At 40.9% G+C, this 22,985-nt stretch overlaps 1 protein-coding gene across 10 annotated transcripts in view; it reads right to left on the bottom strand.

Moving 5' to 3' along the window:
* The window catches only part of prdm10 (PR domain containing 10), a 385,295-nt gene that overhangs the window by 70,850 nt on the left and 291,460 nt on the right, over nucleotides 1-22,985 (bottom strand). For all 10 annotated transcript variants that reach the window (XM_069894370.1, XM_069894369.1, XM_069894366.1 and 7 more), the window contains one exon: nucleotides 12,614-12,793. In XM_069894370.1, the coding sequence (XP_069750471.1) occupies nucleotides 12,614-12,793 (180 nt within the window). The remainder of the gene's footprint in view (nucleotides 1-12,613; nucleotides 12,794-22,985) is intronic.

Here is a 22,985-nt window from a genome sequence, read left to right as displayed (position 1 = left end):
GAGAATGGGAGTAGGATAGCGAAATTGGAAAAGTCGATATTAATGCCATCCAGTTGGAGAGTGCCCAGACAGATAATCAAGCATTGTTCCTCCAATTTACCACTGGACTCAGTGAGGTAGAACATGAGGTCATGGACAGATATGTGAGTATTGGAGTGCGATGCAGAACTGAAATGGTTGGTCATTGGGAGGCCCCTGTCACTGATGCAGACAGAGCGAAGGTGTTCAGCAAAGCGATCTCCTAGTCTGTGCTTTGTTTCTCAAATGTAGAGAAGGCCACAAAGGGATCACTCCTATGGATACACAAGTGTAGTGTTGCTTCTCTTGAAAGGCTTGTTTGGTGGCCCGAATTGTGGTGAGGGACAAGATGTGGGCACGAATGTTACACTTCCTGCCGTCACAGGGGAAGGTACCAGGGATGGATGACTGCACGAATGAGTGCAGAGGGAGTGGTCCTGACACAAGGCAGAGAAGGGAAGACATATCTAGTTATGGGATTGTGTTGTAGTTGGCAAAAATTATGGAGGACAATGTGTTGTATGCGAAGACTGGTGAAAAGGTAGGACAAGGAGAATCCTGTTTGTTGTATCCACGTCATAATCATACTGATTCTTCAGGAGACCTCAGTCTTAATAAACGTAGAATCTCATTATTTTTCCTTCACTTATCTGTGATGTATATCCCATGTTCCCTTTTTGCCCTCCTAATTTTCTTCTTGTGTACTTCTTCATTCTTTTCATTCCTCAAGAGAACACAATGTTAGTTGCCTGAGGTTGACATCTGCTGCCTTCAATTTCTTGATGAGACCCTTCACATCCCACTTCAATCAGGTTTCCTAATCCTGCCAGTCTTGCATTTCACTCTTAGCAGGAACATGTTGGCCCTGAAGTCTGCTGATCTCAGTTTTAAAAGCCCCCTCCTTTTGCTCATGTCCCTTGACCTGCCAGCAGCCTCTCCCAATCAACCTTTAAGAGTTCCCACCAGAAACCATTGAAATTGACCTTTCCTTAATCTGTGGACCAGTCCAGTCTTTTTCCATGACTACATTGAAATGAACAGAATAATGGGCACAGTTGTCAAAGTGCTCCCCAACTGACACAATAACTGTACTTGCCCAGTCTCATTTCCAAACATGAGGCCCAACATAGCCACTTCTCCAGAAATAACATTTTCAGAAAACTTTGCTGGGCAGAAACAAATTGAAACCCATACAATTCCTTTGCACTCAGACACCCAGACATATGAATGAGGTCAAAAAAAAAGAAAAGAACCAAGAACTTGGGCGAGGCATAAGCAGGGATCAAGGGGGTGTGGCGCTCCTCATGGGGGCTGCACCCACCATTTGGACAATTTTTGAAAATTTAAGCACAAAATTAATTTCAAGCCTCTTTTATTGCACTTCAAAGTAAAAACGGACATTACAAGATAATGTGAATATGACACTGTATACTAATAACATTTATATTATTTTTATTGACTGAAAATGTTTATACTTACAGTGATTTGTCAATTTATTCTTTTCCTTCACCATGCTCTTTTGTTACCTTCATGGTGTGTTCGCTGCTTTATTCCACCTTGTTCCCGGCTACAATGCTCACTTAGCTGTTTTCTCCACCCTCTTCTTCATTTGCAAAAAACTGCTGGCCATCACCGATCACCAACACCTCCCCAACGAGGCCACGGTCCTGCCGGGAGCCAGAGGTTACCACTGCTGCCCGGGAGCCAGAGGTTCCCATTGCTGCCCGGGAGCCAGAGGTTCCCACTGCTGCCCGGAGCCAGAGGTTCCCACTGCTGCCCAGAGCCAGAGGGTCCCACTTCTGCCCTGGAGCCTGAGGTTCCCGCTGCAGCCTGGGAGCCTGAGGTTCCCACTGCTGCCCGGAGCCAGAGGTTCCCACTGCTGCCCTGGAGCCAGAGGTTCCCACTGCTGCCCGGGAGCCAGAGGTTCCCACTGCTGCCCAGAGCCTGAGGTTCCCACTGCACTTCTGCTCGAAGATAGAAGTGAGAAGACCAATGGGCCCTGATTTGAGCTCCTGAATGTGGAAATCATTGAATAATGTATAAAATGGATTTAAAAAATGCAGAAATCTGCAGAAATGTGGAAAATTCACATGCCCGGACACATTCAATATTTGGGAAATTAAAATCACCGCTATCACATTCCTGTAGTTCCTCGACCTATCTGTAATGTCCGTCCTCCTCTAATTCCTGCTGATGCTGGCAGTGTGCTGTAGAACAATCCTAACAAAGTGATCACCCCCTTTGATTTCTAATATCCACCAACATAGTCTCACTGGACATTCCCCCTGCTGCCAGCACTGCTGTGATGTTCTCCCCAATTCATGTGCAACTCTCCAACCTCTCTTCCCTCCACTACTGTAAACATTAACACTGCAGAACATTAAGCACCCAGTTTCTGCTCATCCCTCAACCAGGTTCCTGGAGTAGACAGGGTTGTAAATCAGTTCCTCTTGAGAGGTAGGGTGAGCAGCCAGCTATCATGGTACATGTTAGTAGGAATGATGTAGATGGGAATGGGGATGAGGTCCTGAAGTGTGAATATCAGGAGTTAAGTAAGTACACAGGTATAATTTCACCCCTTCGGAATAAAGGAAGTGAAGTAATCTGTCCCAGCAGGGAAATGATTGAGATCAAAGAAGTCGGATGTGGCACAGACTGGGCTTTTGTTTCAGTTTATTTCCTTTACTATTTTTGCAAGGGTCATTGACCTCACTGGGTTTTGTGATTTTGTTCTTGTACTTGTATGAATTACCTAAATTTATTCTTGGTTATATTGGGGCATTGGGAGAAAGTGTATTGTTGTCTGAATTCATATGTCTTTGAAAATCAAAAAACAAAATAACATAAAAAAATATTGGGAGTTAAGAAGGAAGCTGAAGTTGTAATTTCTGAATTGTTGTCTGTGCCACATGCCAGTGAGGGAAAAAAAACAAAAAGATGGAAGATGTGCAGTTGGTGAGGGGGAAGGGGTTTAGATTTGTGGGGAAGGGGAAGGGGTTTAGATTTATGGATCACTGAGATCTCCTGGGGAAGGTATGACCTGTTCAAAAGGGATGGATTGCACTTGAAATGGAGAAGGATCAATAACCTTGATGCAGCTTTGCTGGAGCTTTTGGGGAGGGTTTAAACTAGCTAGGGGGGGGGGGATAGAAACCAATGTTAAATCAGATAATGGAGCAACTGGTGTAAAGGTATATAACTATGTGTAGTGAGACTAAAGAAGGACTGCAGTGGATGGAACATAAATGCAGTCAGTTGGATGGGTTGAAATGTGAGTAAATTTTAAATTTGGACATTCAGTTCAGTAACAGGCTCTTTTGGCCCTTGAGCTCATGCTGCCCAATTACACCCATTTCACCTACAACCCAACACATTTAGAACTGTGGGAGGAAACTGGAGCATAATGGTTAGCACAATGCTGTTACAGCGTCTGCGATTGGGACCGGGGCTCGAATCCTGCACTATCTGTAAGGAGTTTGTACGTTCTCCCATTTCTGCATGGGTTTTCCCTGGGGGCTCTGGTTTCCTCCCACCATTCGAAAAAGGTACCAGGAGTTGTGGGTTAATGGGGGTAATTGGGTGACACAGGCTGATGGGCCAAAATGAATTAAAATTTATAAAATGTAAATTTTGAAACCCACACAGACATGGGAGAACATACAAACTCCTTACAGCAGTGCCAGATTCGAACCCAAGTCGCTGGCGTTCGAGCAGCGTTGTGCTAACCACTACATTTATCATGTGAGATGTTAACAATAGGGGCGATGAATGGAGAAGCTGGATCAGCACTTAGAATCGTTATGCTATGGAGAGACTTAGTTGTTGCAAGGGCAGGATTGGGTGCTGGTTTTGATGGTTTTTTAAAAAAGGGATAGGAAGGGAAGTAAAAAGTGGTGGGGGTGGGGGTGGGAAAGAGTGATATTGTTAATCACGGCTGCCGAAAGAGAAGACATTGTGGAGGGATTAACTACTGAGTCAGTGTGCGTAGAAGTAAGAAACCAGGAAGGGAGAAATCACTCTATTGGGAGTGCCCGCAATAGGACTCTGAGGAGCAGCTGAGTAGGAGATTTTGGAGACTTCAGCTTTATGCATGTTGATTGGCATCTCCTTAGTTCAAATGGGGAAAAATTTGTCAGGTGTGTCCAAGAATGAGTATAAACACAAATCTGAAGAAACTCAGCAGGTCAAGCAGTGTCATTTATATAACAAAGATAAAAATAAATAACCGACATTTCGGGCTACAGCCCTTCTTCAAGGGATGGAAACTATCAGCAGGCGCCTAAACAAAAGAGATGGGGGTGAGGCTTGGACGCAAAGGCAGGAGGTAATAAGTGGAGGAGCGATGGAGGGGACAGCAGTGATCAAGGAGGAGGGATGGCTAGATGATTAGAGAGGGAAGGAAGGGAGGAGAACTTGAAAGGGAGAAGGGAAGGGGGGAAGGAAAAGGAGAGCAGGTTGATGTTCATGCCATCTGGCTGGAGAGAGCCCAGACAGAAAATCAGGTGTTGATCTTCCAATTTGTGGGTGGTCTTGGTGGGGTCGTAAATAAGGCCATGGACAGACATGCAAGTATGGGAGTGTGACATTTTTTTTCTTTGGCTTGGCTTCGCGGACGAAGATTTATGGAGGGGGTAAAAAGTCCATGTCAGCTGCAGGCTCGTTTGTGGCTGACAAGTCCGATGCGGGACAGGCAGACACGATTGCAGCGGTTGCAGGGGAAAATTGGTTGGTTGGGGTTGGGTGTTGGGTTTTTCCTCCTTTGCCTTTTGTCAGTGAGGTGGGTTCTGCGGTCTTCTTCAAAGGAGGTTGCTGCCCGCCAAACTGTGAGGCGCCAAGATGCACGGTTTGAGGCGTTATCAGCCCACTGGCGGTGGTCAATGTGGCAGGCACCAAGAGATTTCTTTAGGCAGTCCTTGTACCTTTTCTTTGGTGCACTTCTGTCACGGTGGCCAGTGGAGAGCTCGCCATATAACACGATCTTGGGAAGGCGATGGTCCTCCATTCTGGAGACGTGACCCATCCAGCGCAGCTGGATCTTCAGCAGCGTGGACTCGATGCTGTCGACCTCTGCCATCTCGAGTACTTCGACGTTAGGGGTGTAAGCGCTCCAATGGATGTTGAGGATGGAGCGGAGACAACGCTGGTGGAAGCGTTCTAGGAGCCGTAGGTGGTGCCGGTAGAGGACCCATGATTCGGAGCCGAACAGGAGTGTGGGTATGACAACGGCTCTGTATACGCTTATCTTTGTGAGGTTTTTCAGTTGGTTGTTTTTCCAGACTCTTTTGTGTAGTCTTCCAAAGGCGCTATTTGCCTTGGCGAGTCTGTTGTCTATCTCATTGTCGATCCTTGCATCTGATGAAATGGTGCAGCTGAGATAGGTAAACTGGTTGACCGTTTTGAGTTTTGTGTGCCCGATGGAGATGTGGGGGGGCTGGTAGTCATGGTGGGGAGCTGGCTGATGGAGGACCTCAGTTTTCTTCAGGCTGTGTGACATAGGAGTCAGGAGTTTCTTCAGGAGTGTGACATAGAACTGAAATATCTGGCTACTGGGAGGTCTCTGTCACTGATGTGGACAGAACGAAGGTGCTCAGATATGCAATATCCTAATCTGCGCCCAGTCTCTCAGATATACATGGATGATTATCAGGGGAAGGGACCAGAAATGCAAAGTACCCTTGTGGACATTCCCACTGACAATAGGTATGCTGTTTTGGATACTGCTGGTGGGGCGATCTACTAGGGACGAGTCAAGGTGGTCAAGTCTCTGGCACAGAGATTGACTCCTCGGCTCAGAAGGGAAGGGTTGAGAAGAGGAGAGCATTACTAATAGTGGATTCGTTGGTTAGGTGGGCAGACAGGAAGTTTGCTGGAAAGCATAGAGACTCCCGGATGGTATGTTGCCTCCCAGATGCCAGGGCCAGGGATGTCTCAAATCATCTCAGCAGCATTCTGGAAGGGGATGGAGAGCAGTCGGATGTTGTGGTCCATCTGGGTCCAATGACATAGATAGAGGTAGAGATGAGGTCCTGAAGAGGGAATATAGGGAATTAGGTAGAAAGTTAAAAGACACGGTACAAATAGGAAGTTATGGCAGATGAATGTATGGCTAAAGAGTTGGTGTAGAGGCATGGCTTCAGATTCCTAAATCATTGGGATCACTTCTGGGGAAGGTCAGATCTCTATAAAAAAGACAGCTACACCTGAACTAGAAGAGGACCAATATCCTGGCAGGAGCGTTTGCTAGAGCCATTGGGAAGGGTTTAAACTAACTTTGCAGGGGGAGGGAAATCAAAATGAGAGCAAAGAGAATAAGATAGCAGCGAGTCAGGGAGTTACAACAGAGGAAGAAATTAATAGTAAAGAGGTGGTCAATAATAACATAAAGGAAAGGCAGGTGATCAGTCAGGAGAAAGAGATGTTCAACAGAAATACAGCACAAATGACATCGGTAACAGGCTTACAGGCACTTTACTTAAATGCATATAGCATTAGAAACAAGTAGATGATCTGGTTGCTCAGATTCAACTAAAAAGATATGACATCGTGGCCATTATTTAAACATGGCTCAATGAGTCATGCAATTGGGAGCTCAATATCCAAGGATACACAGTCTATAGGAAAGATAGACAGGAGGGTAGAGGAGGAGGGATGGTAAGTAATGACATTAAATCAATAGAAAGAAGGGACATAGGGTCTAAAGTGGTAGAATCAGTATGAGTTGAATTAAGAAATGTCAAGTATAAACAGATCATATTAGCAGTTATATACAGGCCCCCCAAACGGCAGTCCAGAAGTGGACTATGAAATACAGATAGAAATACATGTTACGAAGATAATATCAAAATAATTATGGGAGATTTTAACATGGCAGTGATTGGGAAGTTACTGGATCACAGGAGAGTGAGTTTGTAGAAAACCAAAGAGATGGATTTTTTGAACAGCTTGTTGAGAAGCCCACCAGGGGTTCAGTAGTTCTTGATTGGGTCATGTGCAATGAACCTGAGGTCATTAGGGAGTTAAAGGTCATAGAATCTCTCGGAAGCAGTGACCATAACATGGTTGAATTCAATTTCACATTCAAAAGGTAAAAATGTTATTGGATGTATCAATTTTTCAGTGGAATAAAGGAAATTATGGTGGTATGAGAAAGGAACTGGTTCAAGTTGACTGGAAAAGCAAACGTCGATGGAACGGAGCAGGATTGGAAGATATTTTGGCAAATAATAAAAGGCATGAGGATAGATATATTCCAAAAAAAAGGAAATTAGTCAAAGAAAGTGGTACCAATGTGGCTAACAAAAGAGGTGAGGGCTAAGATAAAAGCAAAGGGGAGGGCATAGAAGGAAGCTAAAACTAGTGGAAAATCAGAGGACTGGAATCCTTTAAAAACTTGCAGAAAGGAATGAAGAAAGTCATAAGGAAAGAAAAAATGAATTATGAAAGGAAATTGGCAAATATAAAAAAGATACTAAAAGAGTTTTTTTTTAATATATAAAGATTAAAAGAGAGACACGTTGACATAGGACCGATAGAAAATGATGCTGAGGAAATTATACAGGTACACAATCCTTAATCTGGAAATCTTGGGGGACAGTGAGTTCCGAATTTTTCCAGATTTCAGAAAGCCATATTTAAGCCCACCCAAATTATGCTGCCGTATCCACCCCCTTCCAGTAACGCTGCCATCTCCAACCCCCCCCACCCCGCCTGACTCACGCTGCCGGTCTCCCCCCCCGCCCACCCGACTCACGCTGCCAGTCCCTCCTCCTCGCCCACCCGACTCGTGCTGCTAGTCTCCTCCTTCGCCCGCCCAACTTGTGCTGCCGGTCTCCCACCCTCGCCCGCCCAACTTGTGCTGCCGGTCTCCCCCTGCCCGACTCACGCTGCCGGTCTCCCCCCACCTCGTCCACCAGACTTGCGCCGCTGGTCTCTCACCCTTCCGACTCTGGCTGCTGGTCTCCCTCTCACCCTCCTGACTCACATTGCCGGTCTCCCGCCCACGCCCACCCGACTCGTGCTGCTAGTCTCCTCCTTCGCCCGCCCAACTTGTGCTGCCGGTCTCCCACCCTCGCCCGCCCAACTTGTGCTGCCGGTCTCCCCCCACCTCGTCCACCAGACTTGCGCCACTGGTCTCTCACCCTTCCGACTCGGGCTGCTGGTCTCCCTCTCACCCTCCTGACTCACATTGCCGGTCTCCCGCCCACGCCCACCCGACTCGCGCTGCCGGTCTCTCGCCCACCTGACTCGTGCTGCCAGTCTTCCCCCCTTGCCTGCCCAACTCTCGCAGCCAGTTTCTCACTCGCCTGACTCGCGCTGCCGGTCTCCCCCCCTCGCCCACCGGACTCACACTGCCGGTCTCTCGCCTCTCGACCACCTGACTCGCGCTGCCGGTCTCTTGCCCGCCCGACTTATGCTGCCGATCTCCCCCCCTCATCCACCCAACTCACTCTGATGGTCTCTCACCCTCGGCCGCCTGACTCGCGCTACTGGTCTCTCCCCCTCACCCACCCAACTTGCGCTGCCAGTCTCTCCCCACTTGCCGGATTTTGGAGCTTTCTGGATTTTAGACATCCGGATAAAGGATTGTGTACCTGTAATGGGTTATAAACATATGGCAGAAGAATTAAATCAATATTTTACATCAGTATTTACTGTGGAAGACATTTGTAATATCCCTGACAGACAGAGGCTTCAGGGAGTAGAGTTGGATACAGTTAAGATTACTAGAGAAATTGTGCGAGGCAAACTGAATGGATTAAAGATTGATAAATCTCCTGGACCAGACTAGGCACACCTGCGGCTTTTGAAAGAGATGGCTTTATAGATTGTGGATCCATTAGTGACAATCTTCTAGAAATCAATAGTCTCAGGTGTGGTTCCAGGGGATTGAAAGGTTGCAAATGTGGTTCCACTGTACAAGAAACAGAATAAAGGAAACTATAGACCTTCAAGTCTGACGACAGTGGTTGGGAAGATATTAGCGTCAATCCTTAAGGATGAAGTTATGAAATAACTGGAAATGCATGACAGGATTGGTTCTAGTCAGCATGGGTAGATCCCGCCTGACCAACCTATTACAGTTTTTTGAAGAAATCTCAGGTAGGATAGAAAAAGGGGAGGGTATGGATGTAATATATTTGGATTTTCAAAAGGCTTTCGATAAGGTGTCGCATGTTAGGCTGCTAAATAAGATGAGGGCCCATGGAATTACAGGGACGATATTAGACTGGATAGAAAAGTGGCTGATAGGCAGAAAGCAAAGGGTTGAAATTAGGGAATCCCATTCAGGATGGCTGCCTGTAACATGCAGTATTTCGCATGGGTCGATCTTGTGGCCACTGTTGTTTACAATTTATATTAACAATTTGGACTATGGAATGAATGGTTTTGTGGCCAAATTTGCAGATGACACCAAGATAGGTGGCGGAGCAGGAAGAAACCGTAAAATTGCAGAGGGATACAAACAGATTAGGAGACTGGACAAAATTATGGCAGATGAGATACAACGTTGAGAAATGTTCAGTTCTCCATTTTGGCAGTGGAAATAAAACAGGCAGAGTACTATTTGGATAGGGAGAAAATTCAATCCTCAGAAGTGAAAAGGGATCTGGGAGTCCTCGTGCAGTGAAACCTAAAAGTTAATGCCCAAGTGGGATTGGTAGTGAAGAAAGCAAATGCTATGCTGGCATTCATTTCAAGAGGAATAGTGTACAAGAGTAGAGAGGTGTTGATGAGGCTCTATGGGGCATTGGTGAGACCTCATTTGGAGAACTGTGTAGTTTTGGGCCCCCTATCTTAGAAAGGATGTGATGCTGTTGGAGAGGGTGCAGAGGAGATTTACTAGGGTGATCCCTGGAATGCAAGGGCTAATGTATGAGGAGCGTTTGGCAGCTCTTGGGATGTAATCGGAGTATAGGAGAACGAGGAGGGAATCTCATAGAAGCTTCTCGAATATTAAAAGGTTTTGACAGAATGAATGCGGATGTTTCCTTTGATTGCTGAATCGAGGACAAGGGGTCATATTCTTAAAATTATAAATTATCCAATTAAAACAGAGAGGAGGAAGGGTAGTGAATCTGTGGAACTCACTGCCGCACAAAGCAGTGGAGGCCAGATCACTTGGAGAATTTAAACAGGAAATGGATAAGTATCTCATTAGTGGGGGTATCAACCGAAATGGAAAAATGGCTGGAAATTGGAACTAGGTGTGAGCATAGTTCAACTTAGTGTAGAGTCATAGAACAGAATTGATAGACCTAGTGGCCTGCTTCTGTTCCTTTATCTTGTGATATAGAGAAGGCCACAAAGGGAGCACCAGATGCAGTAAGTCAGTTCTGTGGATACTCTAATGAAGTGTTGCTTCACTTGAAAGGCCTGTTTGGGGCCCCAGAATGTGGTGAGGGAGGAGGTACAGCCACAGGGGAAGGTGCTGCATGGGAGGGGGGAGGGGGGGATTGGAGGAGGGTGGCAATTGGTGGGATGAGTGCACAAGAGAGTTACAGAGGAAGCAGTCCCGATGGAAGGAAGATGTGTCTGGTAGTGGAATCCTGTTGCAAGTGCCAGAAATTCCATAGGATGATGTGTTGGATGTGGAGGCTGGTGTGGAGGTAGGTGAGGATAAGGGGATTCTATGTTTGTTGTATCTGGAGGCAGAGGGGACCAGGGCAGATGAGTGGGAAATAAAGGAGATGCTGGAGTCATTAGTGGTAGAGGAGAAGCCACCTTTGTGGAAGAAGGCACAGACATTTCAAAAGATCTGTACTGGAAGGCCTCAGCTTGGGAACAGATGGGACGGAGACAGAGAAATTGAGAGAATGGGATGGAATCCTTGCAGGGAACAGGATGTGAGGAAGTGTAGTCCAGGTAGTTGTGGGAGCTAGTGGGTTTGTAATAGATGTTGGTAGAAAGCTTGTCTCCCGAGATGGAGACAGAGAGATTCAGGAAGGGGAAAGCGTTATCGGAGATGGACCAGATGAGTTTGAGATCGGGGTGGAAATTGACAAACTTCCGATGTAGTTATCTATATACTGAAGGAAGAGTTGTGGGGTCTTGCCTGTGTAGGCTTGCAGCATGGATTGCTCCACAATTTGGGCTCAATTTTGATATTTAAGAAAAATTTGGACAGGTACATGGATGGGAGGGGTAAGGAGGGCTTTAGTCCACTTTCAGGTCAGTGGGGCAAGAGAGAATAATAGTTTGGTAAAGACTAGAAGGGGGTAAGGGTCTGTTTCTGTGCTGTAGCCTACTACAGTTCTACAATCACAGTATTAGGTGTTACCTCATACACACTTCAGTCACCTGCTCTGTCTCGTTCCCTAAAAGGAGATCCAATATTGTATTCTCTTTCATTGAGACCTGTGTATATTGATAGAGGAAACTTTCCTGAAAACATTTGACAAATTCTTACTCATGCATTCCTTTTACTGTATGGGATTCCAGTTAATGTGTGGGAAGTTAAAATCACATGTCATAACTTGGCATCACTGTGCAAATTCAGAGTGGCACGGTTAGATTGGTGGTTAGTGCAACACTGTTACATTGCCAGTAACCTGAGTTTGAACCTGGAGCTGTCTGTCAGGAGTTTGTATGTTTTCTTCATGTCTATGTAGGTTTCCTCTGGGTGTTCTGGTTTCACCCCACCATCCAAAATGTATTGGTTAATTGGTGTATTTGAGTGGCACGTGCTTGAGGGCTGGAAGGCCTGTTACCATTGCTGTTAACAAGAATTTTCTCATCCACTTCCTGCTGAATAGTGGATGGTCTATACTGCATTACAATCCCATTCATGTGGTTATCCCTCACATTGCTCCACACATATAACTTCAATGGACACACCCAGCTACCTGTCTTGTCTGAGCAATTAGGTGACATTTTCCCTGATTAGCAATGCTACTTCTCCCATCCCTCTTTCTCCATCACATCTACAACAAAAATAGAATTTGTCCAATTATCCAATATCTCAGAAGTCTGCTCTTATTCTCAATGTTCCTTGCTTATGTGTGGCACAGCATCAAACCCATGGCTAAAACGATCAGCCCCAGGCAACCTCCACTTCAACAAGCTGTGCCAGTTTCTGAATGATTTCAGAAAGCAATGCTCTCATCCTACTCCCTTTACCGATCTGACATACAACAAACTCACTGGACTGGAGGGCTTTAAATGTGATTTTGAATGTTCATCAGTGTTAACAGAAGCTATTTTAAGCAATTACTGGTTAGAACATAGAACATTACAGCACAGTAAAGACCCTTCAACCCATGATGTTGTGCTAACCTATGTAAACCTACTCTACAACAATCTAAATTTTCCCTTCATCGCACCCATAACCCTCTATATTTCTTACATCCATGGATCAGTATTTCAAGTTTTGCTGAAACAACCAATAAATTGCCAACAATTATGTGAAAAAAGTATCTGGCCAGTTTCTGTTGTTGGATGTCTTAGAAATGTAGCTGTCATGTCAATGAAAGTGCAGGGCTTTCACACTTCAGCATGTTCCCCAAAGAACCCAAGTCCAGATTGTGCTGTACAACAGGTGAAAGCAGGTACTATGTCATAATCATTGGTCTGGTGTTTAAATGGTTCCAGTACTGACCAGCATCCCACGCCTTCGGAAGCCCATCATGCAGGCACGACACTTGAACATGAAACTCTCATAGTCTGTGGAAGGGATCTTAGGTTTGAAAGGTTTCGACTTGTGGATGCGGCCAGCGTTCTTCGCCTCTCGTTCAGGATTGTGCATTCGCTGCATGTGCTCTTTCAATTTGTCCTTTCTCTGTCAACAAAAGAGAGAGCGCCTGGATGAGCATCTGGGGTCACCGCACCAGAATGAAGAACCTTCAATCTATCTAATTTCTTGACCAATATTCCTTTTCTGAAGGGAGGTAGGCTTTTATCACATTAAACATGAATAAAAACTGATCTCATAATGTTTACGTTATCCTTAGGCATTTTGTTCAAATGTGAAGTCATAAAAATCTATTTGGATACTGAAGGATTAGAACAGAGTGGCAGCCTAAAAGAACAGCTCTTCCAGAAAAACAATTATTATGCCTCATTAATTTGACAAACACAAGATTCCCCAAAAATATATGAACTGATAAAGAAGGCAAGAATGAGGAAAAGAAATGGAGAAAAAAAGCGTCACTGCTGAGCCTGTAGACGAGGGGGATACAATGAACAACTCTCCTACACAGGTGTGTTATAACAAACCTGACATTGGGCCTTGATTAGGCGAAGTAGCAAATCTAATAAAAATTATGGAAGAAATAAGGGAGTATCAAAAAGATATAAAACAGCAACTAAATGATATCAAGTTAGAGCTCACCAACGCCAGTCAAAAAATAGAGGTAGCAGAGATACGAATTGAAAAGGTAGTAGAAGATCAAGTTCAAAAGGTGGAACAGATGCGATGCAAGATGCTAACTGTATTAAACTAACTAGAAAATAAACTACTCAATCAAGAAGGAAGGTGGGGCATGCCATGTGAGACTGGTAATCCCTGGTCTCCTCAAAAGAGTTGAGAAAAAGTGACAAAAAAAGACTGTAAAAGTTACAGAAAGAACTGTCTAAAGTCATACAGAAGAGATCAACATGTCACGGAAGAAAGATAAAGGCTTTTCTGCAATACAAGAAATGGAGCAAGAAAAGGAACAGGAAAAAGAAGAGAGGCCAACCTTGAGAAAGGATCCTGGAGCCTGTCTGCAAGGTAACATCCAAAGGAGAGAGGCCAGAAGCTGGGGAGATCTTGAACACTACAGCACAAGGTCTCCTCCGACAATGACCGCTGACATTGATTGAAGAAATTACCCTGAGCATGCGTGAGGAGTCACGTATGCGCAGAATACATAAAAAAAGAAGAAACTTTTAAAAAAGCTACAAAACACCCACAGCTCCAGCGATCAAGAGGAGGACCTATAAAAGCAAAGAGAAAGAATGAGCTACAATCAAGAAGAAATGCAGAGTAAGATGCAGAAGTTTCTTTATCTTCTGAGGAAATTAAACAATTTTTAGACTCCTTGTCAATCCATGGTGGTGTTAACTGATGAAATAACGAAGAATGGTGATAAGATTGAAAGATTAATGCAACAAGTTGACACAAGATTTAAAATAATGGATGAAAAAAATTAAAGGAAATTAATTTGAAAATCAGAATATTAAAGACCAAATGAAGAAGGTACAAGCAGAAGCTGCTGCCAAGAATGATCAGTTAATGCAAAAATTAGACATTTTGGAAAATTTTAGTTTATAAAAATAATATCAAGGTTGTTGGACTTGATGAAGGTCAGATATGAAAAAAAATTGTAACAATGGATACCGGAATCTTTGGGTCAGGCCGAATTTCAAGGTGATTTGGAGATTGAACGAGTCCACAGGGTACTGAGACCTAAACCTCAGCCAGAACAAAGGTCCCGTCCAATACTTGTCAGATTCCTTCGATATGAAGTAAGAGAGAAGATATTGGAGCTGGCAGCAAAGCAAGTGAAAGAAAGACAATTACCTTTAATTAATAATGGAAATAAGATTTTCTTTTATTCAGACACAAGTTTTAATTTGTTAAAAAAGAGAAGAGTTTAATTCGGTTAAGGATGTGCTATGGAAAAAAAGGCGATGTCTTTGTTTTGAGATACCCTGCGGTCCTGAAAATATTTGTCTTGGGTGGGAGGAATAGATTTTTTACAGAGCCCAATGATAATGAAGCAAAGGTATCTGCCAATTCATTGCCTGACAAAGAATAACAGGTGGTTGGTGATATTTGAATTACATAACTGAAAGAATTTTACTGTAAACTGAAATTACATTGTGTTTCCAGAGAGTTTAAAGGGTGAGGAAGGTTTGACCTATTATTTACTTGATCTACTATATTTTGATAAGATTATCAGACTTGTTGGAGTCTATAGTAAGGATGGTATGGCCTATAGAGTGAGTTAGTGGGGAGTATGATGCTAAACATTGTGGAATCACAGGCACGAATGTGATATTTTTGGCATCAGGGGATTTAACATGACACGCCTCTGGGGTTTTTCTTTATTTTCTTCTTCTTACTTCCTTTTACTGTCATTTTTTTTGTTCAAAGCCTGGATTGTTTAAGAATGTAGTACGTTATGTAAGTAGTATTATGGGTGAGCGAGGTGGAGGAATGGGACACTGAATGGACATACGGTGTAATACTGGCAGGGAAATTGATCTCGATCATATTAATATTAACAGATTCAGAATCCGATAAAAAGAGAAAGGTTATAAAGTTATAAGAAAAAAACTAAAGTAGATGTAGCTTTTTTACAAGAAACTAATTTGACTGAAATAGAACATGCAAAATTAAAGAGGGATTGGGTAGGAATGGCATTTAATTCTAAAGCCAGAGGGGTAGTGATATTAATAAATAAGTTTACCAATTAAAATATTGGATACAACTATTGATTAAGTGGGAGGTTTTGTGATGATAAATTGTCAAATTTATTCAGAATATTGGACATTAGTGAATATATATGCACTGAATTAGATGATAAAAAATTTATACAAGTTATTTTTATGCAATTAGCCAAAGCAAAGGGGAAAATAATCATGGGAGGAGATTTTAATTTTCCCCTTGACTTAAAGTTGGATAGATCAGGTGGAATTATGCTTAAAAATACATTAGTTAAAACTGTGATAAATTTTATGATTGAAATTAAACTTATTGATAGTTGGAGGAAGACATACCCTAGTACTAGGGATTATTCATTTTATTCTTTTAGACATGACATATTCACGTATAGATATGTTTTAAATCTCTTCACAACTGCAAGCAAGAATTCAAAATATTAAATACCACGCAAGAATATTATCTAACCATTCACCTTTAGTTATGTCAATTGCATTGGAAGAAGAGCAAAATATAGGTTATAGATGGAGGTTTAATACTGCATTGTTAAAAAGGTAAGACTTTTGTGAATTTATGAGACAGCAGATAAAATTTTTTTAGACACTAATAAGCACTCTGTAACCAATAAATTTGTGGTTTGGAACTCTATGAAAGCTTATTTAAGAGGGCAAATAATGTTATACAGCTAAGATTTAAAAAAAAAGAGTATATGTGTAAAGTTAACCAACTGGAAAAAGAAATAATAAATTTGGAAAAAGAATTACATAATCAAGCAAATCATGAGAAATGAAGAAAATTGGAATTTAAAAAAAATTAATGAAATACAAACATATAAAGAGGAGAGAGATACAAGGCGAACACGACAAAAATATGATGAGTTGGGGGATCAAGCCCAAAAAGTTTTAGTATAGCAATTGAAGACAGAGCAATTATCAAGAACAATAACAGCTACAAAACAGGAATCTGGTCAACTTACTTATAAATGGAGGAAATTAATTATGTTTTTATTAAGTTTTATAAAATATTATATCAATCGGAATCTTTGAAAGGTGGAAATAAAATTAATGAATATTTATCACAAGTTATGTTGCTGGAATTAAATATTGAAGAAAAGTTGGAATTATTAAACTCTTTTACTGATACAGAAATATATGATATGTTGATGCCTTTACCAAATAATAAGGCAGCAGGAGAGGAAGGTTTCTCTCCAGAGTTTTATAAAGAATTTAAAGAGTTACTGATCCCTTTATTTATGGGAATGTTGGATCAAATGAACAATTCCTGAGATTTACCAGAGTCGTTTAAAACTGCATTAATAAGTTATTCTATCTTCATATAGGCCAATATCATTATTAAATACAGACTATAAAATTTTGTCTATATTACTAGCTAACAGATTAGATAAATGTTTACCTAAATTGATAAATATGGACCAAACTGGTTTTATTAAAAATAGATCAGCTGATAGTATTGTTAAGTTTTTGTTTATTAAATGTAGCAAAAAAAAGAAAAATGCCATGAGTAGCTTTGGCTTTAGTTGCAGAAAAAAGTGTTTGATAGATTAGAATGGGACTATTTGTTTTTGGAATTCCAATAAATTTTATAAAGTGGATAAGAAAAGACAATGAGATTAAGGGTTTTAAGAAAGAAGATAAAGAACATACTTTTTTGCAGATGATGTTATATTATATCTTACATACCCTGAAATTTAATTAAAAAATTAAATGTATGATTTTTTTTCCGAAACTTTATTTATTAATTTTAAAATATGAAGAAAGTAAGTAATTCACGTACAGAAAAAATACAAAATAAAGTAATACAAGTACAAAGTAACATAGTTAATACAATACCAATCTCAGCATTTCCCCCTAAAAACTAAAAACTAAGACTAAAAAAAAACCTATTTTTAACCCCTAAACCCCCTCCCCACCCCCACAATAAAGAGTGAAGAATTAATACTATTAGTATAATTAAAAAAAATAAAAAATATATATCTTTAAAAAAAAGATCGATATATATATAAAAAACAAAAAAAATTAGTTAAGTATTAATTATTAATCCAAAATTTTTTTATTATATAAGAATATATATGAAAAGACAAAAACAAAAAGAACTTAAACGAAAAAAAAACAACTAATAATAAAAAAACTAAAAAAAAGAAAGAAAAAAAGAAAACATATATATATATATAGAAAAAATATATAATAAAAAAAAGTTTTTTTTAAAGAAAAAAAATGATTAATTCAAACTTATTTAAATTGTATATAATCAATGCATGGGGTCCACTTTAACTCATAAAAAGACATCTTATCTTGTATAGAAAAAGATATTCTTTCCATAACCAAACAAAACTTCATCTCTGAATACCACCTATCTAAAGACAATACATTTCTATTCTTCCAAGTAATCGCTATACATTTCTTGGCCATTGCCAGCGCTAAGTAAATAAAAGAGATCTGGTAATTATCTAATTCTAAATCAATCAACGGTTGCATATTCCCTAATAAAAATATATCAGGGTCTAATACAATATGAAGATTATATAGATTATTAAATACAGATTGAATACCTTTCCAAAATTGTTGTAACCCATCACACAACCAAACAGCATGTAAAAAAAGTACCAGAAACCTGATCACAACGAAAACAAAGATCTGACTTACTAAAACCAAACTTTTTAAATTTTTCGGGTGTTAAATATAATTGATGTATAAAACTATAATTAATCATCGCCAATCTAGCATTAATCAATTTTCGAACACTATTACGGCAGATTTCAGACCAATCTTCTTCAGTTATTGTTAAACTTAAATCTTTTTCCCATTTCATTTTATATTTATCCCCATCTATTTTACTTTCACTTTCCAACAAAATACGATACAAACCTGATATATAACCCTTTTTTGGAAATGAGAGCACATATTTCTCAAAATCAGTTTCAGACAGTAAATTCATTTGACAACTGCATACCTGTTTTACAAAAGATCTTAACTGATAATACACAAATATAGAATAACCACTTATATCAAATCTCTTTTGCAATTCTACAAAAGAACAAAAATGACCTTCTAAAAAACAGTCAGATAAATTATGTATTCCTTTCTCCTCCCATTGTTTCAAAATAGTATTAGATACCGTGAAAGGAATAAGTTGATTATTATATAATGGTAATCTTCCCGACCACTTATTTTTCAATCCCATTTTATGTAATTTACTTGTCCATAAATTCATTAAATGTTTCAATATTGGTACATCATAAGTTCGTAACAAATTTTTATTCCATCGAAATAAAAATTAATTCAAAAATTTTTCAGAAATAACTGCCAATTCTATCTGTGCCCAACTAGGCGTATCTTGTGTGGCCATTAATGCGCTAAGAAATCTAAATTGAGCTGCTTCATAATAAAATTGAAAGTTAGGTAGCCGTAACCCTCCAAATTGAAAATCTCACATCAATTTTTTCAACGCAACCCTAGGAAATTTTCCTTTCCACAAAAAATCCCTAATTACTTTATATAAATCCTTAAAAAATCTTTTTTGTAAACAACAAGGAATTGATTGAAATAAATATTGTATACGAGGAAAAATATTCATTTTTATATTATTAATTCTTCCTAATAAACCCAAAGGTAAATCTTTCCATTTAACTAAATCTGCCTTAATCTTCTTCATTAAAGGAAGATAATTAAGTGAATATAAATTTTGGTAGTCAGTATTAACATTAATTCCCAAATATTTAATTTGTTTCGTCCACTTCAAATTCGTAATATTTCTAAACATTGAATAATCATCTTTACTAATTGATAAAATTTCACTTTTAGTCCAATTAACCTTATAACCAGATAATTGACCATAAATTTCTAAGGAATCTTGAAGTGCTGGCAGAGAAACATCAGGATCCACCAAATACAGCAAAACAACATCCGCAAATAGATTTATTTTATAATCTTCATTCAAGACTCAAACCTTTGATACTATCATTCTGACATATTAATTGTACTAGAGGTTCAATAATTAAAGCAAAAAAGGCAGGTGATAATGGACATCCTTGTCTAGTAGATCTTGTTAAATTAAAGGATTCTGAAAGCAAACCATTAGTAACAACTCAAGCTTTCGGACCATTATACAAAGCCCTAATCATACCAATAAATGAGAAACCAATCGAACACTTTTCAAGTACTTTAAATAAAAACTTCCATTCTACTCTATTGAATGCCTTTTCTGCATCCAATGAAACCACCATTGGATAATTCTTCTGAGATTTAGATCTATTTATCAAAGTAATTAATCATAGAATATTATCCGAAGCATACCTATTTTTTATAAAACCTGTTTGATCACGATGTATTATCTTTGGTAAATACTGAGCCAACCTATTAGCCATAACTTTAGCCACTATTTTATAGTCTACATTTAACAAAGATATAGGACGGTAAGAAGCTACCTGTACGGGATTTTTATCTTTTTTTGGTATAACTGTAATTATAGCATTAGAACAGGACTCAGGTAATTGAAAAGTATCATAAAGTTGTTGTATTACATTCTTAAATAAGGAAGATATATCAACATAAAAAGTCTTGTAAAACTCAATAGAAAAACCATCTCCACCAGGCGCTTTTCCATTTGGCATATCTTTTATAGCCATTTCAATTTCACTATCCGTAAAAGGTTTATCTAACTCGTGTCTGTCCTCTTGAGATAACTGTGGTAAATTAATATTTTTCAAAAAAGAGTTTATTGCATCTTCTTTTATCTCTTTACATTCAGTCAAATAAAGTTTTTTGTAAAAATTACAAAATTCATCGTTAATTTCTTTTTGACTAAAAGTAATACCCGATTTATTTCTAATAGCTGGTATAATCCTAGATAACTGTTCTTTTTTTAATTGCCAAGCTAATACTTTATGAGCTTTCTCACCCCATTCATAAAATTTAATTTTTGAACGATTCAACAGACATTCAAATCGATATGACTGTAACTTATTATACTTCAACTTTAAATTAGTTAATTGGATCTTTTGGAATTCAGTAGCTTTCTTTTGAAATTCTTTTTCATAGATTGTTATTTTCTTCTCCAAATGCTCAGTTTCTCTAACTCTCTCTTTCTTCAGTTTGGATGCATAACTGATAATTTGACCTCGTAAAAAAGCTAATTAAATGTATGATTGATAGAGTATGGTTGAATATCAGGTTATAAAGTAAATATTGACAAAAGTGGTGATGCCTATAATTTAGACTGATTATACACAAATTAAGAAAGTGACAAGATTTAAATGGCAGAAGGTTTTCAAAGATTGCAGGAGGATTTGAACTGCTTAGAAAAGTGGACTGAAAGATGGCAGATGGAGTTTAATGCTGAGAAGTGTGAGGTGCTTCATTTTGGAAGGAATCATCAAAACAGGACATGTGTAGTATATAGGAGGGCACTGAAGAATGCAGTGGAGCACAAAGATCTAGGGATAACAGTTCATCATTCCCTAAAGGTAGAATCTCATGGATAGGGAGGTGAAGAAGGCTTTTAGTATGCTGGCCTTTATATATCAAAGCATAAAATACAGATGTTGGGTGGTGATGTTGAGACTGTATTGGTGAGGGCAAATTTGGAAAACTATGGGCAGTTCTCGTCACTGAATTATAGGAAGGATATCAACAGATATAGAGAGAGTACAGAGAAGATATGCAAAAATGTTACCTGGGTTTCAGAATCTAAATTACAAAGATTGAGCAGATTAGGGCTTTATTCTTTGGAGTGTAGAACATTGAGGGGGGATATGATAGAGTTATTTAAGATTATGAGGGGGATAGATAGAGTTGATGTAGATGGGCTTTTTGTGGATAGGGTGGGTCACGTCTCCAGAATGGAGGACCATCGCCTTCCCAAGTTCATGTTTTATGGCGAGCTCTCCACTGGCCACTGAGACAGAGGTGCACCAAAGAAGAGGTACAAGGACTGCTTAAGGAAATCTCTTGGTGCCTACCACATTGACACCGCCAGTGGGCTGATATCGCCTCCAACCGTGCATCTTGGCGCCTCACAGTTCGGCAGGCAGCAACCTCCATTGAAGAAGACCGCAGAGCCCATCTCACTGACAAAAGACAAAGGAGGAAAAACCCAACACCCAACCCCAACCAACCAATTTTCCCTTGCAACCGCTGCAACTGTGCCTGCCTGTCCCGCATTGGACTTGTCAGTCACCAATGAGCCTGCAGCAGACGTGGACACCCCTCCATAAATCTTCGTCCGCGAAGCCAAGCCAAAGAGGAGAGATTGAAACAAGAGGTCATGAGTTAAGAGTTAAGGGACAAAAGTTTAGAAGTAACATGAGGGGGAACTTCTTCACTCAGAGAGTGGTGGCTGTGTGGAATGGGAGAAGTAGTGGCAGCAAGTTCCATTTTGTCATTTAAGGAAAAATTGGATGGGTATATGGACGGGAGGGGAATAGAGGGTTATGGGCAGGGCTCAAGTAGGTGGGACTAGAGGAGAGTACCTGGTTCGGTGTGGACTAGAAGGGCTGAGATGGCCTTTATCCATGCTATAATTTTTATATGGTTATAGATATTTTTGACATCGACATAGCCGCTCTCAGTGAAGTCCGCCTGGCAGATGTAGGCAGCCTCCAAGAACGCGGCGCGGGCTACACACTCTACTGGTCTGGCAAGCCTTCGGATGAACGACGCCTATCTGGTGTAGGCTTCTTGGTCAAGAGCTTCATTGCCTCCAAACTCGAAAACCTTCCGACAGGCCTCTCGGACCGAATCATGTCCATGCGACTCCCCCTTCAGAACAAGCGTCACATCACCCTCATCAGTGTCTATGCTCCAACCCTCCAGGCGGAACCAGCAGAAAAGGACAAGTTCTACACCGACCTGCGCAACCTCATCCAACGCACCCCTACAGCCGACAAGGTTGTCATCCTGGGCGACTTCAACGCTCGTGTCGGCAAAGACTCAGAAACCTGGCCAGGAATCCTGGGCAAGCATGGCGTCGGCAAGTGCAACGACAATGGGCGCCTCCTGTTGGAGCTCTGCGCAGAACAGCGGCTTGTCATTACAAACACCCTTTTTCAGCAGAGGGACAGCCTTAAGACCACCTGGATGCATCCGCGATCCAAGCACTGGCACCTCCTGGACTACATCCTGGTGCGAGAAAGTGACAAATGAGATGTGCTCCACACCAGGGTCATGCCTAGCGCGGAATGCCACACTGACCACCGGCTGGTTCGCTGCAAGCTCAACCTTCACTTCAAACCAAAGCCCAGGAACAATAAAGCCCCCAGAAAGAGGTTCAATGTTGGAAATCTGCAGTCAGACGAAGCGAGAGGAAACTTCCAGGCAAACCTCAAAGCAAAGCTTGACGATGCAACCCGCCTCACGGACCCGTCCCCTGAAACCCTCTGGGATCAGTTGAAGACTACCATACTGCAATCCACTGAAGAGGTACTGGGCTTCTCCTCCAGGAAAAACAAGGACTGGTTTGACGAAAACAGCCAGGAAATCCAGGAGCTGCTGGCAAAGAAGCGAGCTGCCCACCAGGCTCACCTTACAAAGCCGTCCTGTCCAGAGAAGAAACAAGCCTTCCGTCGCGCATGCAGCCATCTTCAGCG

This window comes from Narcine bancroftii, chromosome 8, assembly GCF_036971445.1.
Source record: "Narcine bancroftii isolate sNarBan1 chromosome 8, sNarBan1.hap1, whole genome shotgun sequence".
Taxonomy (NCBI): domain Eukaryota; kingdom Metazoa; phylum Chordata; class Chondrichthyes; order Torpediniformes; family Narcinidae; genus Narcine; species Narcine bancroftii.
The sequence above is the reverse complement of the archived record's forward strand: the minus strand, read 5'-3'. Positions and strand labels throughout refer to the sequence as shown.